The sequence below is a fragment of the Anabrus simplex genome, chromosome 9 (assembly GCF_040414725.1).
Source record: "Anabrus simplex isolate iqAnaSimp1 chromosome 9, ASM4041472v1, whole genome shotgun sequence".
Taxonomy (NCBI): Eukaryota; Metazoa; Arthropoda; class Insecta; order Orthoptera; family Tettigoniidae; genus Anabrus; species Anabrus simplex.
Window position 1 is genome coordinate 42,617,705 of NC_090273.1, and position 18,772 is coordinate 42,636,476.

At 40.3% G+C, this 18,772-nt stretch overlaps 1 protein-coding gene across 1 annotated transcript in view; it reads left to right on the top strand.

Annotated features, from left to right (window-relative positions):
• Nucleotides 1-17,952, top strand: part of ft (cadherin-related tumor suppressor fat) — a 125,838-nt gene extending 107,886 nt beyond the window's left edge. The window contains exons 10-14 of the mRNA XM_068229138.1: nt 3,253-3,790; nt 7,409-7,666; nt 7,897-7,906; nt 12,103-13,052; nt 13,122-17,952. Of these exons, the coding sequence (XP_068085239.1) occupies nt 3,253-3,790; nt 7,409-7,666; nt 7,897-7,906; nt 12,103-13,052; nt 13,122-14,147 (2,782 nt within the window). The 3' untranslated portion in view covers nt 14,148-17,952. The remainder of the gene's footprint in view (nt 1-3,252; nt 3,791-7,408; nt 7,667-7,896; nt 7,907-12,102; nt 13,053-13,121) is intronic.
• The last annotated feature ends 820 nt before the right edge of the window (nt 17,953-18,772 follow it).

An 18,772-nucleotide genomic window follows, 5' to 3' on the forward strand; every position in this document is an offset into this window, starting at 1 on the left:
ACGTTTTGTTGTTATCATCCATGTATCAGCTGCGTATGTCAAAATTAGTTTGTCTATGAGCTTTCATTTGAGAGATATTGGGTTGGAACCCCACTGTCAGAAGTGCTGAAGATGGTTTTCTGTGGTTTCCCATTTTCACACCAGGCAAATGCTGGGGCTGTACCTTAATTAAGGCCACGGCTGCTTTCTTCCCACTACTAGCTCTTTCCTACCCTATCGTCGCCGTAGGACCCATGTGTGTCGGTGCGACATAAAGCAGATTGTAGAGAACAAAAATTGGTGTGTAATACATTGAGTACAGAATTTTCTTGCATTTCTCTGGGACGTCCCAGTTCCATATTATACCTCTAACACATTGGCAAAACCCATTTGCTTGTTGGACTCTCTTTCCAATTTCTTTGTTTATTTTTCTGTCTTCTGCAAGTATACTCCCCAAATATTTGCAGTTTTTCACTATTTCTAATGGTCTTCCATTTACTTCAGTATTTCCTCTTCTTTCTCTATTACCTCTCATCATCACTACTGCTTTACTCTTCTCCAAATTTATTTTCATTCCATATTCATCTAACTCCCAATTCCATACAGCAACTTGTTCTTGTACTTCTATTTCATCTTATTCCCTTATTACTACATCTGCAAAGATTAAGCCCTTTGTCTCTTTGCTTCCCATATTTTGTTTTACACTCTTGTGGATTTCATCTGTGACTGATGAAGAGTAGAGAGGATGATACAATTCCTTGTCGAAGTCCTTGTTTCTACGTTAACCAGTTTTTTTTTGTCCTATTTGTCTGAAATAGTATTTGGTGCAAAAACATTGTATTTCTTCAGAATATCATTTCGAGGACTGAGATAAGTCAGCACCTTTGTTCTGATATATACTGTTCTTTAACCAATAGTCTCGAGTGTTGTCAGTGTTCATGGATCATTACTAGGCACAGACTGCATAGATTAGGCACATCCTGCCATTACTCTTGGATTTCCAGCTGTTTTACTCTTTATGACCACATGCTTTGGTATTATATGAATCATGTTTAATTACTGCTGAACTTTCACAGGGCATTTGAAGTCCACATGAATCTCATTTTTGATTGCATAATCAGTTCTTTAATTTTAGGGCATTCACCATCGTCATCAGATCTACACTGTTCACCCTGCTACCATTGAAGTATGAGTTCAGTCTGGATATTTTTCATAAAATTTAATTCTCTCTCTCTGTTCTCTTCAGTTTTCTCTTGATGTGTAACACAAAAAAAATTTGGGTGAATAATTATTCACAGAATTTAGATGTACAAAAGTTATATTTACAGTTTATTTACATTTAAAAGATATATCAAATATATTGTCCATTGTAACAGTCACTAATTGGCTTCCACCCTCAGAGGCCCATGTTTGATTCCTGGTACTGCCAGTAATTTAAGAATGGCAGGAGGGCTGGTATGTGGTAAAAATTATACATACAGCTCGCCTCCATTGGGGTGTCAGAAAAAAGCTGACCACACGACACCTTGTAATCTACAGGCCTTCGGGCTGAGCATCGGTCACTTGGTAGGCCATGGCCCTTCAGGACTTTTGCGTCATGGGATTTTGTTTAGTGGGGAAGTTTGTTTCTTTCCATTATTTACATCTATGTCTCATCTTGTATTGTATCCTCACATAGTCTGTTTGACATTTCTTTTCATTGAGGCTAAATTGGAAGTCATAGTCATCTCCGTACAGGCCATGAAGGCCCTTGGAGGGGTGGAGTGGTCAGCTTTTCACCTGGCCGTCTTTGTCCATAGGAATTAACCTGGTACTCATTTTTGGTGTAGGCTGAGTAAACAGGGCCATGTCACCTCTGGAAGTGGAAATCTTGTTTCTGAAATTTTTCGACTTTCTGATGGGGAATCGAACCCACGTACTTCCCGATGTAACTCAGAAGAAAAAATAAATAAATAAAAATAAAGAGAGAAAGGGGGGTGGGTGGACAGGCAGGTTTACCTAAGGATAAATGTGAAAGGAATGTATAAATTGGATTAAAATAGCACAAGAAATATTTTGGCACTTGTTCTTCAGTTGAAGGGAAGAAAAATTCTAGGTCTGGTGACATTTGACTGAAGAGCGCTTTGGAGGGGTTAGGTAGAACACAGTAGAAAGGGGATTAGGAAGACAGGAAAATAAAACAGTTTAGGAATGCTCAAAATGGAGTTAGTGGCTGTCTAATGTTCAGGCTTTGGCCTTTCTTGGACTTGAGAAAGAATTAGTGTGCAATCTGAAAATATGTCATTACAGAAGAAAGAGGTCTAAGCTGTTCTGCACTTAATTGCATGCTAAATGGTCACCCGTCAATTGATTTATAAGATGAGAACATGAATTATATTTTACTCTATCACCATAACAAATAGAATTTCTAAAATGCTGAGTGTGATATACTCTTCTTTATCTATCCCTTCTGCTTCTCATCATTGGGTCTATCAGCCATTTTCTATACACATTCATATCACTGACATGCTGCAGGATCTTTCTCTTCCTCTTTGCTACCTCTTCAATGTACTGGATTCATGATTCATTCCTTCCTGGGATGTCTTCTTCTTCCTCTTGTTCCTTCAAGTTTGGCCTCGAACACATGTTCCAGCTTCCTTTCTTCATCTATTCTTGTAATATGCTAATACCATATTAGAGCTTGGTTCTGGATGGTATGCACTGCCAATTTACCTGTAACTCCTCTCAGATTGCTGTATTTGGAAAACTGCCCTAAATGCAGATCAATGGTGATTGATTGAACAAAATCTTTAACAAAGTTCCCAATAAAAAGGGAGGGGAAAATCAACCCTCTATACACAACTATTTTGACTTTGTCTCTTCTGGTCTTATTTACTATCTTCCAAATGTATTTCATATTTGAGGCAGTCACTCTTCTTTTATGTTTCTCCAGCATAGTCCAGGTTTTAGTACCATATGTGAGAGAGGTAGGAAAACTGTGTTGTAGATTTGGATCTTCGTTTTCTCCGAGACTCCTCCTTCCCCACTAGACATTGATTTAGATGGTAAAATACATTGTTAGTTTTCCTTCCTTGTGTATTGATCTCTCCGTCTACTCTCCCATCCTACATCAGCACTTTGCAGAGGAAGGTGAAGCTGCTGACTTGCTTCTTGGTGCTTTTTTTCCATTCTGCCAGTATTTCTTCTCCTGTATTACTCTTTCTGATATACTATTCATTGTTACAAGATATGTATAATGCATTATTAAAATTACATATATGTATGTCATTTCAGGACCCTTAACTTCAACAACCAGGAGATGTTTGTAGGAGGTCTGGCTACAGCTGATCCTATTTTGGAGCGACCTGGTCAGGTGCACTCGGATGACCTGGTTGGCTGCGTACACAGCCTAGCTGTCAATGGGCGAGCCCTCAACCTGAGCAACCCTCTCCGCCAGCGTGGTGTGGAGCCTACATGCGGTCGTGGCTCGGGCCGTGGACCTTGTGCCGAGTCTCCTTGCGGTCCGCACGGGGTGTGTCTAGACCATTGGAACACTGCAACCTGTTCCTGTGGAGCTAATCTGATTGCACCCAACTGCAATGAGGCTATGGACTCCATTTCCCTCTCTGATGGTGCAGCGTTAGAATTCAGAGTATCCGAGAAGCATCGCCGCATGCAGTTACTAGAAGCTTTTTATGGAGGATCGACTTTATGGAATCGTACTGCCAGCTCCCAACCTCCAGCAAAGAGTTTAAGCATCACTTTCAGGACTGTTCGTAATGATGGTCTACTGTTACTGGCAGCCTCGAACAAGGATTTCACTTCTGTTGAGGTATGATGTACGAATAAGCTCAACATAATAATAATAATAATAATAATAATAATAATAATAATAATAATAATAATAATAATGTCATCTGTTTAATGGTCTGGATCCTTGGCTGCTTGGTCAGCGTACTGGTTTTTGGTTCAGAGTGCTCCAGCTTTGATTACCAGCCAGAGCAACAAATTTTAATTGCATGTGGTTAATTCCTCTGGTTTTGGGACTGGGAGTTTGTGTTCATCTTAATACACTTCTCTTTATATACATACCATTCTACCAACCACACAAAAACAGACAGTAGAGAAAATGTTGGAAGAAGAAGAAGTTATTTGCTTAAAGTCCTTTCAGTTGTAAGAGTTTTTAAGTGTGTTGGCTTTGATTTCACCAGGGTTCTTTAACCCTTCACTCACGCGGCAGGCCATGCCCAACAATGAAATTATCCCACACAGATCCCGTGTCGGGCAATACCTGACATGATTTTCTTCTCTGAATAACTTCTTTGTCGGGTTACACATGCATGAATCACACATACAGTAAGCTACTGTCATCTGTTGACAACAATTTGAAGCCCTGTATTGAGATAATCTCAAACTCAGGTTTTGTGGGGGCTCCTTTGAAGACCGTGCAAGTTTGTAAACAGACGTTGCTTAGTAACTTGGTGTTGTTCAAGGAGCGTAAAAAGTAATTTGTGAGACTTTTAGGCAAAAATTTGAGCGATAGTGGGAGCAGTTTTTAATTAAGTGGTGATGAAGTTATTGATGAATTAAATTGCGTTAGTGAATTCAGTGATGAAGATGCCAATAACAAAAATTATACAAAATGACAGTGCTAGCACCTCTACTGACAGCTGGAAGGATTACCATGACTTGGACTTCGACTTCAAACAAATCTCACAGAAACATCTGGTTATAAACCACACCATGGGACTAAACCTAGAGGAGAAGTAAATACTGCAGTTTTCAGTGACTGAGAAGTAAAAGGACAACTATGTGAGACAGTGTTTTCCTGTAATGCATGTACAAGAAAGCCTGGATTACATCCTGGCAAGTATTTTGAGCAGTTCCACACAAAGCACAATTACCCATGAAAATATGACTGTTGTAGATAATTTCAGGATTAAAAATGCTGAACATTACACCTGAGTATTGTATTATACTTGAATTATATTTATTTTGTATTTGATTTTTATAAATATGCTGCCCATATGTTTGTCCAGTCAATTATCGCTCTGTAAGTAGAATTTTAAATGGAGCTGGATAAACAAGCGTGTTCAGAAAGAAAGAAAAATGAAGGGCAAAGGGTTAATGTACTCGTAATAACAATCACATGGCTTCGACTACCAAGTTGTAGACCTTCTGAATTGGAGCCCTCTAGGTCTGCCTAGCATTTTCAATATTCCAGTTGTGTTACTGTCTAGCAACAAAAGCCAAATTCTACTGAAGGACAACTATGGCTAAGTCAATTTAATTACACACTGCCTCAGATCAGCACAGAGGAGAAGATCTATCCTTTGATAAGTATAGTACCTCCCAACATCAGGCATCAAATGGCTCCAGGGGTCAAAAGAAAGACACGGATATCACATGCCAGACATCCGTCACATGTGTTTGCTGCGTAGTCAGCCCAAAGTTTGGTTGTATCCTCAACAGTTCTACCATCAGCTGTCATGGATGGTGTTAATGTTGCTAAAAAGGCATGCTTGAGAAATGAGAAGGGAGGTAGTTCTCCATCTTTCCTCATCACTCCACAAGTTATTACACATCAGTTTGCCAAGCCCACTGAAATGCACGCACCAACCAATCCTGTGAGCGATATTTTCACATCATTCGTACCATGGACTTGCTGCATAAGGAATTACTTCACTAGTATCACTCGTACCTCAGTTACTTTCTTTTTGTCAAAGACAAAAGTAACAAATTTATTCTAGACATAGTGTACTCTGAGCCAGTAAAAGAATTCTGTTATATAACCATAAGATAACTAAACCTCAACTGGAGCTTCTTTCTGAGAACTGCACCACTTAAAACACAATTTGAATTTTGTTGCACAGCTCTTTGGAAGCAAACTGCGACTCCAGAATATTTACTCCAGTGTGCTGTGATGGGTTTCATCTGCAATCATAAAGACCTAAGTTTAACCTCTGCAGCTGCAATCAAGCAGCAGATTCCTGGAGGGAAAAGCTGATTATTACTTTCCCAGATATATTTTTAAATAATTATATGGATGAAACTCATAAGAACATTAAACAGAGATTGGGAAGACAGGCAACGAAAGCCACGTTGTTTGCAGATGATATAGTGATATGAGGTGAGGATGAAATGGAATTGAAAAAACAAGTAGATGTATGGAATCAAGAGATAGAAAAATTTGGAATGAAAGTAAGCACAGAGAAAAGTAAAACAGTCGTGATGACAAGGGAAAGGAAGGAAGGAAGGAAGGAAGGAAGGAAGGAACGAAGGAAGGAAGGAAGGAAGGAAGGAAGGAAGGAAGGAAGGAAGAGGAAAAATAAAACTGAATGGTAAAATTCTGGAAGTGTTTAAAAGTGTCACGTACTTGGGAAGTGTGATCACAGAAGATGGAAAGATAACCGAGGCAATTGGGAAAAGAATACAACAAGCAAACAGCTTCTACCAGAGTGTAAGGGATATTTTGTGGAACCAAGATGTCCCAAAGAAATGTAAGAAAGTATTATATTCAACCTATTATGAACCCATACTAACTTATGCAGCTGGATCGTGGACTACAACAAACGAGAGGAGAGTAGAGTACAGGCAGTGGAGATGAAATTCCTAAGAGGTATCGAGGGCAAGACCAGAAAGGATAGAATTAAAAATGAAGAGATAAGGAAAAGGACAGGAATCTTGAAACTTCAAGACAGGATAGAAACAACAAAGCTAAAGTGGTATGGGCGTATGATGAGAATGGGAGAAGAGAGAGTGCCAAAAAAAGTTTTTTGAGAGAAGTTAACAGGAATGAGACCACGAGGAAGACCCCAAAAAAGACAGATTCAGTGTGGGACTGCATAGAGAAGAGGGGAGGAAAACGAGAAGATGTACTTAAAAAAGGAGAAGCGTGGTGGACAGACAGGCAGCGATGGAGGTCCTTGATTCACAACCCAACCCGGGAAGCAGGAAACAGGAAATGAAGATGATGATGATGTATGGCCTCAGTTACCGTGTGCAAGCATTTTAATTTAATGCCATCTGGCTGCTTGCTTGACTTCGTTATCAGATACTGTGTCAGAGAGGTTCCGCTAAATACAAGTAAACTTACATGAATATTAAACCATAATTCAAGTTACCAGGAAGATTTTCCCATATGGACAGCTTTCTGATTCATAAACGTTCCGCTAAAGACAGGTTGTACTGTATATTTAAAAAATAAAGGGGTTAATAAGTTTCATGTAAGGTCACGATTAAGTTGTTTATCAATGCTGCTTCCTTTTCCTCACCTCACCCTCTTCTTCCTTTTAACCATCCTCTAATAGCATTCCCTTTATTGTGGGAGCAAAGTCAATTCTTCCTATTTGCTTCTTTATTGCCTGTTTTGCTGCTCTCTGTTAGTTTTTCTCTCCGAGTATATAACTTCTAGCTATTAAATAATTCAATGTGTATTTGTTATGTGCAGTTGCGTGGCGGGCAATTGGTGTACGTATCACGTGTGGGGGCAACGAGGACACCTGTGAACATGACGGTGGTAGAGGGTGGTGAACTGGCGGATGGTCGGTGGCACAACTTGACTCTCCATGCTCACAATCGTGGTCTGCGACTACTTCTGGATGGACAGCGAGTGGGGGATGAGTTGGACTTGGCTGGAGTTCACGACTTCCTGGATGCCGACCTCACTCTGCTGGCTTTGGGCGGCATTCGACGGGACATCTTCCCTGCTCAAGATTCCCTGCCTGCTGGTATGTACTATACCAGATGACCTCTTTGGCTTTTACTTTCTTCCAGTCTAGATGTCTCAGTATAATTTGCAAGTTCCTTTTTATTTGTGATCTGCCACAAACAGAACCACAAGTTTATCAGAATTACATCATAATGCAAATTTAGTGAGATTAATTAATTGTGTCTCTCTACCTAATATCCCTAGAACACCAATCCTAGTATTCCTAGAACATAAATGGTCAATTATAAGACCATTCTTTGATACACAAGAAGAGCTCTGTCTTAATTCATGCACCCAGTCCTAAATTACCTCATAGCGATCACTGTAAGTACCCAGGTGTTAATATAAGGAATGATCTTCGTTGGGGGTGATCATATTAACGAGGTTGTAAGAAAGGTTACAGATCTTTTCACATGGTTATGAGAGTATTTAGGGGTTGTAGTAAGGATCTAAAATAGAGGGCATATAAGTAAAACCCCAATTAGAGTATGGTTCCAGTGTTTAGGACACACTCCAGGACTACTTGATACAAGAACAGGAAAAGATTCAAAGGAAAGCAGCATGATTTGTTCTGGATGATTTCCAACAATGGAGCAGGTGTTATGAAAATGTTGGGTTAGGTAGATTTGGGAGTAAGGAGGCAAGATGCTCGTTATGGGCAAAACATGTCCCTGTATTCTAATATGTTAAGATTTATTTCTTAAATTTAAATTAAAAATCTCTAATGTATTGAATAAGTGGAATGTATAATCTAGTATTATTCTTTGACTTTATGTGATATGTTTCGAGCTATCAGTGGAGAGATGGCGTGGAATGACATCAGTAGATGAATAAGCTTGAGCGGAGCTTTTAAAAGTAGGAAAGATCATATTAAGAAGATAAAGTTAGAATTCAAGAGGACAACTTGGGGCAAATATTCATTTATAGGACGAGGAGTAAGGGATTGGAATAAATTATCAAAGGAAACTTCCAAGTTCTTTGAAAACATTTAAGAAAAAGCAAAGTAAACAATTGATGGGGAATCTGCCACCTGGGCGACAGCACTAAATGCAGATCATTGATGACTGATAGAATGAAATTCTCTATTGGTAACACGTCATCTTCAAATTCCCTCTCACTGTGGTCCTGATTGGAATTCCAGTAAATGCAAGTTTGTGTGTGTCCAACCCTTGTCTCGTTTCTCTACTGGGCCAGGTATGAAGTGAGATGAATATTTGTAGTGAGTTTTTATGACGGATTGCCCTTCCTGACATTATCCTCATCAGAGGAGAGAATGAGATGAAATATATGATAGTAGGAAGGGAAGAGGGTGAAACCCGGTTCCAGCACATAGCCTACTTCTGTTGAATAACATCAAAGGGTCCGTTCAAGGCTTAACATCCCCATCCAGTGGAGGAATCACCATAATAGAGTCATATGCCTTTACTCCATATGAACACTGCAGAGAGGTTTGGAACTGAATCCAGGCTTTTGGCGGGTACTCTAGCGATTAGAAATTGTATACCACCACCTCCCCTATCGTCATCATCATCATCTTGAACCAGCTCCAGTTTCCCGCATGTGGTGAATGAGCGCTCTCCATTTACTACTCTGCATGTAGATGTGTTCTTGCATAATCTGCTGCAAATCCAGACCTCATCCAGCTAGATCATTTCTCATCTGATCGATCCAAGTCAGGATCATCCTGCTACCATACCAGCTCGCATTCGGGAGATAGTGGGTTCGAACCCCACTGTCGGCAGCCCTGAAGTTGGTTTTCCGTGGTTTCCCATTTTCACACCAGGCAAATGCTGGGAATGTACCATAATTAAGGCCACAGCTGCTTCCTTCCCATTCCTAGGCCTTTCCTCTACCACCGTCGCCATAAGACCTATCTGTGTCGGTGCGACGTAAAACAAAATAGCAAAAAAAAAAGCTACCATACATGACAGGAGACAGTACTACCTGTGACTGTCTGGCCGAGGGTCTGGCGGCTAGTACCAACCCAGGCAAACTAAGGGAGAACCAACAGCTGCAGGCAGAGGAGTTCTCTTTTAGCGCGTTTGATGAAACCTGTGTGTAAGAAATGACACACAATGCTACTGCCTTGCAGATTGGATAGAGGACTGACCCTGACAGAAAAACCTCACCTTTTATCAGGGCCAACAAGCCAGCAAGGGGAGAAAAGGATTGTCAGATCACTTTCAACAGTAAAACGAACCTCAGATGTAAACCTTTCCTACCTTCCCAGCCAATATTCTGATGGTGGAAATTATTTTGACCAGCAGGACTCAAACTGGCTAACAAGGTTTTCTGTGGTTTCCTTATATTCACCTCCAGGCAAATGCTAGGATAGTTCCCATTCATAGGTCACAACCGATTCCTTCCACTCCTGGCCCAATTTCATTCACCATCATTCATTTCATCTTCATCAGCTCCTCAACTGAGGTTGACGTCAGGAGGGGCATCCGGCCGTAAAAATCATGCCAGATAAATTCAAAGATAATCTCTACACATCTTCACAAAAAAGAGATGGATGTGGAAGTATTGATGAGAGCACCTATGTATTAAAGCTGACAATATATCGTCGTTGCCAGGACAAAACCTCTTATGTGATAATATTTTTGGAGATATATTGACCCGCAGCACATACATTATGAAGAGCAACAATATTCACACAATATTGCACCTTAGATGACAGAACCTTACCGGCCAAATTTCTAAGCTAAAATATTTCACATAGGAGGTTTTGTCCTGGCAGCGACAATATGATGTTGAGATTGTGCTTGCCCACACTGACCTGTCGTTGTGTTTGTCCTGTTGTGTGTTCCTTTTCTTGTTCATCTCTCTCTCTCTCTCTTTGTATGTCCTATTATAAGTTCCTCTTTTCTTTCCCATCTCTCTTTCTTTATATGACTTGACCTAGGGTATCTATGACAGCTGTTGGTGGAGCTGTAGAGGATTAAACCAGCCTTTGGGCTTAATACTGAACATACATATGACTTGATTTGACACTTGTTTGTTCCTTTGCAATGTTGTTGTTTGAGCCATCAGTCCATAGATGATTTGGCGCAGACCTCCATGTCACCCTATCATGTGCTAACCTTTTAATTTCTACGTAACTGCTGCATCTTACATCTGCTTATCATATTTATACCTTGGTCTACCTTTACCGTTCTTACTGCCTACACTTCCTTCAAAAACCAACTGAACAAGTCCTTGGTCTCTTAAGATGTGTCCTATCATTCTGTCTCTTCTTTTCATCAAATTTAACCAAATCAATCTCCTCTCACTGATTCAGTTCAGTATCGCTTCATTCGTGATTTGATTTATCCATCTCAACCTTCAGCATTCTTCTGTAATACCACATTTCAAAAGCTTCTATTCTCTTTCCGAACTAGTTGTGCTAGTCTGCATTTTATGTCCTCCTTAGTGTTCTTTTACTACCCAAGTAACAATATTCATCTACTTCCTTTAAGACTTCATTTTCTAATCTAATATTTCCTACATCACCTGGTTTCATTTGACTGCAGTCCATTACCTTTGTTTTGGACTTCATCTTGTACTCCTTACCCAAGGGGTTGCCTGGCCGAGGCGGTAAAGGCGTGCTCGGTTCGCCCGGAAGGACATGGCTTCAAATCCCCGTCAGGAAGTCGTAAAATTTAAGACACGAAATTCCCACTTCCAGAGGTGCATATGGCCCTGAGGTTCACTCAGCCTACACCAAAAAATGAGTACCAGGTTAATTCCTGGGGGCAAAGGCAGCCGGGCGTAGAGCTAACCACACTACCCCATCACGTGCCGAGGTTAACAATGGTGGGAGCCTTTACCGTCCACTCTTCCGAGGGCCTTCATGGCCTATACAGAGGTGACTTTGCTTTGCTTTTACTCCTTACCCAAGAATCTGTCCATACCATTTTGTCAGATCTTCTGCAGTCTCAGATAAAATAACAATATCATCAGCAAATCTTAGGGTTTTGATTTCCTCTCCTTGGATTGTGAATCCCTTCCCAAATTACTCTTTGATTTCCTTTACTGCCTGTTTCTATATAAACTGCTACCTTGCCTCACTCCTTTCTTGATTGCTTTTTTTTTTTTCCAAACCCCTCAATTCTTATCACTGCAGACTGATTTTTATACAGATTGTAGATAATTCTTCATTCTTGGTATCTGATCCTGATCACCTTTCCAATATTAATAATTATTTTCTTAAATTAAGTAAACTTTTGTTCTCTCATCTTTGAGCCTCTAAATGGAGGATAGTATTAAAATTAACAAGTATGAAGTTGTCCATCTAACTGTATTACTTTAAAGGTTTAAAACAGAAAGAATGGACACGTTCAGTCTGATTTGTCTCATTTGGTTTCCAGTGCTGGTCTTAGCACTCAAAAATTTCCATAGCTGAAAATGAAATTTTTTAAATATTGATATGATAATAGGTTTTCATTTTTCAGGTTTTGAGGGTTGCCTTGCCAACTTCAGCATCAATAACGAAGTACAGCCATTCAACGGTTCCGGAAGCATTCTAAGTGAAGTTCTACAATACGGCAAAGTAATGCAGGGGTGTACAGGTCCGGTTGGAGTGGGAACAGCTGCAGCTCCAGATCCTCTCAGCATTGGCATCACTCTTGTCATTGTATTCTTCGTCATCCTCTTCGTTGCCATGTTAGTGAGCTTTGTGGTCTTCCGCTTGCGTCGCCAGAAGAAGGAGAAGGGTGGTGGACCGGGTGGCAGTCCTGGTGCTGGAGGTGGAGGAAGTGGAGGTGGGCATGGCAAACAGAATGGAGGAGCTACGATGGTGGCTGGTGGAGGACTAGTGTCTGCGAGTGGGGAAGGGGTCTTGGGTCGTTCTCTACATCCGAGTGAAGGACCAGTTGGAGGTTTCCTTGGTGATGGGACAGATATGATTCGTGGAGTAGGGGCACATCACCTTGTCACATCGGAACTGCTGTCCAAGAAGTACAAGGAACGTGAAATAGTAGCTAGTGAACCTAGACCTCAGCGTCCAGACATCATTGAGAGGGAGGTGGTAGGCAAATCCATGCCGCTTCGTGATGAGCATCACCCTCCACTGCCCCAATCCCAACCACCTCCCCCTCATCCCAGTGATATGGAGGTACCTGAACATTATGATCTAGAAAATGCTAGCTCAATTGCACCATCTGACATAGACATTGTGTATCACTATAAAGGTTATCGAGAGGGTGGTAACGTGCGCAAGTACAAAGCAACACCTCCCCATCTACCGCCCCCAGGTGGTCCTGTTGCCAGTTATCATCACAAACATGCTGCCTCGCAACAATCCCAGCAGACACAACAACATCGGCACTCTCCACATCACGCAGGGGCTTTCCCTCCTCCTCACTCCCGAGACAGTCCGAGGTCTGTGGTACCGCCTCCGCCTGTATCACGTGTAGATTCCCCTCCTGGTGCTACTGCTACTTCTGTAGTGGGAGGGGGTGGAGCATCAAAGTTACTTCAACATCAAAGCACTCCACTGGCTCGTCTCAGCCCGAGCAGCGAGTTGTCTTCACAGCAGACTCCACGCATCCTCACGTTGCAGGACATCAGCGGCAAGCCTTTACAGTCGGCTCTTTTGGCCACCACATCATCGTCTGGAGGCGTTGGCAAGGATGCCCTCCACAGCAACAGCGAGCGATCTCTCAACAGCCCCGTCATGAGCCAACTGAGTGGACACAGCTCGTCGGCGAGTCGCAAGGCTCCAGGGACCGGTGTTGGTGGCAGTGAAGTGGTCGTGGGAAGTGGTGTAGTGGGTGGAGGCAGTGGCCCCATGGGACTCACAGCGGAAGAAATCGAGCGTCTCAACTCACGGCCACGAACATCAAGCCTTGTCAGTACTCTGGATGCCGTTTCCAGTTCCAGTGAAGCTCCTCGTGGTCGTCGACTGATGGAGCCGGGCGGTGGGCCCTCTGCGGTGGCGGCCTTACACCACCTAAATCATTTACACCATAGCACTGTTAATGGAGTCCCCATGACAGATCCACATCTGGACAATCACAGTTCTACAAGCACAGACGAGAGTGGTAATGACTCCTTCACTTGTTCCGAATTCGAGTATGACAACAGTAACGGAAAGTTAGTGGAAGGAGATGACGATGATAGACGAGGAGACTCGGGAGGTGGTGGTGCGAGTGGGAGTGGTAGTGGGGGTCCGAGCAGCAAACCACCTCTGCCGCCAGTACCTGCAGCGTATGATGGGTTTGACTCATCATTCCGGGGTTCGTTAAGCACACTAGTGGCTTCCGACGATGATCTTTCCACGCACATGGGAGCACCACTATACCGTCCACATAACGGGTCTCCTGCTTCGACTGCAGCGCTTGGTTGGGATTACTTGTTGAACTGGGGGCCAAACTTTGAGAGCCTGGTTGGAGTGTTTAAAGACATTGCTGAGCTACCGGACTCGGTTAACAACAGGGTGGCAGCATCACTGAGACTTCCTACCAGTGCTCCTAAGCCATCAGAAGAATATGTGTGAGGAACTCCTTGCATCAAGGGGGCCCCAGTGCATGAGCAACAAGTGACATGTCTCTCTTGCTTGTCTTTGATAAGTCTTCAGACAAATGGATAGCAGCATTATGTTGTTAAATTACTGGAAATTGCTGCTGTCCATTTTTCAGCACAGTCATATGCCAGGACATACAATACTTATGTTATGTTGATGAAGTTCTTACTAGTCTTAACAACCAATCCTTTTACAAATACCAATTTTAAAAATTGGAATTCAACCTTCTGAAAAATATTCTCATACTTAATAATAGAGGAATTAGCTGACAAAATAAATTAAGATTAGAAGATGTGATTTCTGCTAAATTTTTAAGAAAATGGGTATGAAAGTTGACAACTCAATTAGCAGAAGTTTCATAACAGAAGTGAGTAGTAGAAAATCACGAAAGCGTTTTGATTCTGATTGAAATTCTTCATGTAAGGTGCACACTTTCAAAGTCATCATCAAATCTTTTCCTCACTCTTTTATTTTGCCTGGCATCTCTGTATTTTCTTAAAATGTCTTCTTTCATAATTCTTAAACTATTTTAAAACTCTTTGTTAATTCTGACACGATACATTTTGTAGTAACACATGTCAGTACTGCATTAAATGCTACTCTTGTAATAACTGTAAAATAAAATAAAAGACTTGATGAAGACTCAAACCTCTGCTCCACACGTTGTGGAGACAGTGCCTTGACCATTATCTTACAAAAATGTTTCTCCTAGTCCTAAGTAATAGTATGATTAATAATTGGTCATTGAAAACCAAATTGTTAAAATCTTGAAAATTTGATAAAAGGCATTGATCTTGTACCCTAGATTAACCTTGTGAAAGCTTGACAAAGTTGGTATCTGCCACACTCTAGACTCCTCTTGTAAGTTTGAAACTTAAGTTGTGATCATATTGTACACAACTTGGTAATGTCTCCTTATGACTCGGACATTCATAAGTTGGCAGGACAACATTCATTACAAATTATCTGAAAATCATCTTGCTAGTTGCTTTACGTCGCACCGACACAGATAGGGTCTTATGGCGACAATGGGACAGGGAATGGCTAGGAGTAGGAGAGAAGCGGCCGTGGCCTTAATTATGGTACAGCCCCAGCATTTGCCTGGTATGAAAATGGGAAACCATGGAAAACCATCTTCAGGGCTGCCGACAGTGGGGTTCAAACCTACTATCTCCCTAATACCGGATACGGGCTGCATTTAAGCTATTGCAGCTATCGAGCTAGGTGAAAATCATCTTAAACACACCAACTTTAATTCAAAACTGCAGAAAACGAAAAGTATTCAAAACAAATTATTTTTATCAAATAATGTTTTAGAGTATAAGCATAGAAAGGGGCTGCCTGGCCGAGGCGGTAAAGGCGTGGTCGGTTCACCCGGAAGGACGTGGGTTTAATTCCTCGCCAGGAAGTCGAAAAATTTATGAAACAAGACTTCCACTTCCGGAGGTGCACATGGCCCTGAGGTTCACTCAGCCTACACCAAAAATGAGTACCAGGTTAATTCTTGGGGCAAAGGCGGCGGGCGTAGAGCTAACCACTCTACCCCATCAAGTGCCGAGGTTACGGATAGTGGAAGCCTTTACCTTCCACCCCTCCAAGGGCCTTCATGGCCTGTACAGACATAACTGCTTTTATAAACATAGAAGTTGTCAACATATAAATAATCAAACAAACTGCAGTAGAAAGTTGCAACAGGAGGACATTAATTCTTAGGTGGGTAAATAACTCTAAATTCCAGGTTATCTACAACTGAAATATTATATAACTGAACTACAGTACTATCTTTGAGAAGTTTACTGTTACTTTGCTTTAATTTTTATTATGACAACGATGATGAGGATGATAGTTGTTTTAAAGGACAAACATTTGAGGTCACTGGTCCCCTTTGATTTTGAAACTCATTTAATGGTAGTCAGATGAAAAACTTGCAAACTGATGTGTCATCCTATATAAATAAGTGACTTTTCAAACATTTCAGTTCCTTAGGTATGATTCGTTCCAGTTGTTCATTATCAGAATTGTCATTGTTGATCACAGTGAGGATATTATGTCTTCACAGTGCATGTGTCGATACACTCTATGGATATGAATTCTACCAATAAATATTCAAGAGGGTTTTCAAGGATTTAAACAGAGTATTAGGTACAAGAAACCCAGAGTCTTGCTACATCATTACTGGATTTTAGATTTTGTATCTCCAGAAATGTATGTGGTGACCTTCCTCGTAAAGGCATCATTTGGTGTAGCACTACCTAGCCAAATGAAGAAACTGATCACTGTCACTGGAAGCAAATGGTGAATTATAATTAATGAGACACCAGATACCACGAGTTCCTTTTGATAAAACGCTTACTTAAAATTCCGGAAATCTGTGAACTTTAGTTAATAGCAGTGGCAAAGTGAATAGTTAATGAATGGGTAGGTAGAAAGACTTATCTTAAATTTAAGTGTAGGATCAGATCAATAAGAGGAGTTTTCTTAGTTAGTAAAATTGTCAGGTGTACAGTCCCTTGAACAGATGGTCAATTACAAGTTACTTCACAAGCTTTATCTCAATGGCAACTGTGCTAACACACCCGACTCTCGCATTGGTGTTAGTATTATGCAAGTACTTTTTTCCACCCTTTTCACAGTATTCATACCTTCTATCAAACAAAATACATGTTTATTGGTATCAAAACAACCTGTTAACCATGAGTAATGTGTGCACCTAGTGAAAATTTTCTAGTTATCTTACTGTCAAAACATTTAAATGTCTAACTTAAGTGTACACCTCTCATTTTTCGGTATCATATTTCTAGAATCTGAAGTCTTTGTCATGCACAAAAATAGTCTAAGTCAAGGATACAATCACCCTGAAAATGTTATCATCACACGTGTTATTTTTATGTAGCCATTACAAAGTCTTAGACAAATAGAATTTCAATGTAATGTGTAAGAGAAAAAACTGTCTATAATTTGTGCCCACTGTGTGTACATTGATGTCAATAACTCAAAATGGTATTGTATCAAAGGCATTCAAATGAACTGAATATTACGTAGTTTGGATGATGAGACACATCTCCATTTTCATGTTTACTGATAGGTGCTACTGAAATAGGGGGGGAGGGTAACAATCAAACTATCAAGGACAGCACAAACAGAATGAACTGATGTAACAAACTTCAATATTTCAAAGACATAAAATAGTCTGAGTCAAGGATACAGCCAAATAGGATCATTTCTATTCATACAGGAGTCTGTTAAGATTAATCATTAAGTCATTTCATAGTACAAATTGTAGGGTAATCCTATATGATTGCCAATGAAATGTTCCACTCAGCTATTTCTTTAAATAATAAACATGTGTATCAATTTCATGTCGTACATCATGAACTTAAGGTGCAATCATTTTACACTTCAAAATACTTCCTCATTTAATTAACTCATATGACTTGACCAATGCTGAACAATGTATATATGTCTAGAGAGAGATGGAAGTAAAAAATTAAGAGGTAGTAGTTTGAACGATATTTGTTAGATATGTTGAAAATAATTTGTACCTTTCCTGGTTATTGAGCAGCGAGGCCTGGCATGTGACTGAAAGAGTTTCTATTTTTCTTGTCCGTAGTACTAGAGTTGAAAGGACCTCCAAGTTGCTCATGATACAAGTGTCTGATGGTTTTGATTGTTTGTTTGTGTACATACATAATGAGTGAGAAGTGCCAAATCTAATCTTGTGTGAATATGTGACTTTATATACATGTGTAAGTGTGTGTGTTTGTGTTTTTGTACAAGAAACTTGTAATAAAACTCTTTTTAAGTATAAACTTGAAATCATTTTCAAAGATATGCGTTACTAAAGTTAATAAATTAAGTGGCTTTAACCTTATCACTCCCGTGTTTCGAAAACCAGGCGAGCCCTCTGGGCCAGGTTATTTTAAAGGAAGAAGCACTTTTACAGATATAGCAAATTCTCAATTATCCAGGCTAAACACCAGAAAAATTAGCACGGATAACTGAAAACATAGATAATACGATTGTGCATTTTAATGCATAATGAAACTTTTAATAATGCAGAACATACAATAATGTTTGAAACTGCAATAATGTCAAATAACACATTCAGTAACCACGTTTATCAATAAAGTAAGCCAAGATAAAAATTACTTACAACGTCTATTGTTGGTAAAATACTTCACATACACAAATTATACAAAACATCAATTTTTGTTGTTTGGTGAAAACTAATCAGTAGGCCTAATGTTCTTTTGGTTTCGAGATTCATTTAAGTTGTTTTGTATACAAGTACAAATGTTCCGAAGTACGACAACATCACTATTATTAAAATCTTCCTGTTCAACATGATATAAGAGTGTTTCAACCCTTTCCAATGCTGAAGCATGCCGCACATGTGAATTCCACAATCATTTACTAATATATTTACTGATTCTCCTTTCTCCAACTTTTCAATTAGTTGAAACTTTTGTTGTAAAGTGAAAATCATTTTCTTTCTTTCTTTCTGTAGCCATGGCTGCTATCACAGAACACCAACAAAGAACTGCTATACGGTACATTGTTTAGTGTTTATTTCTCGAACAAAGCATACCGCAAGCATG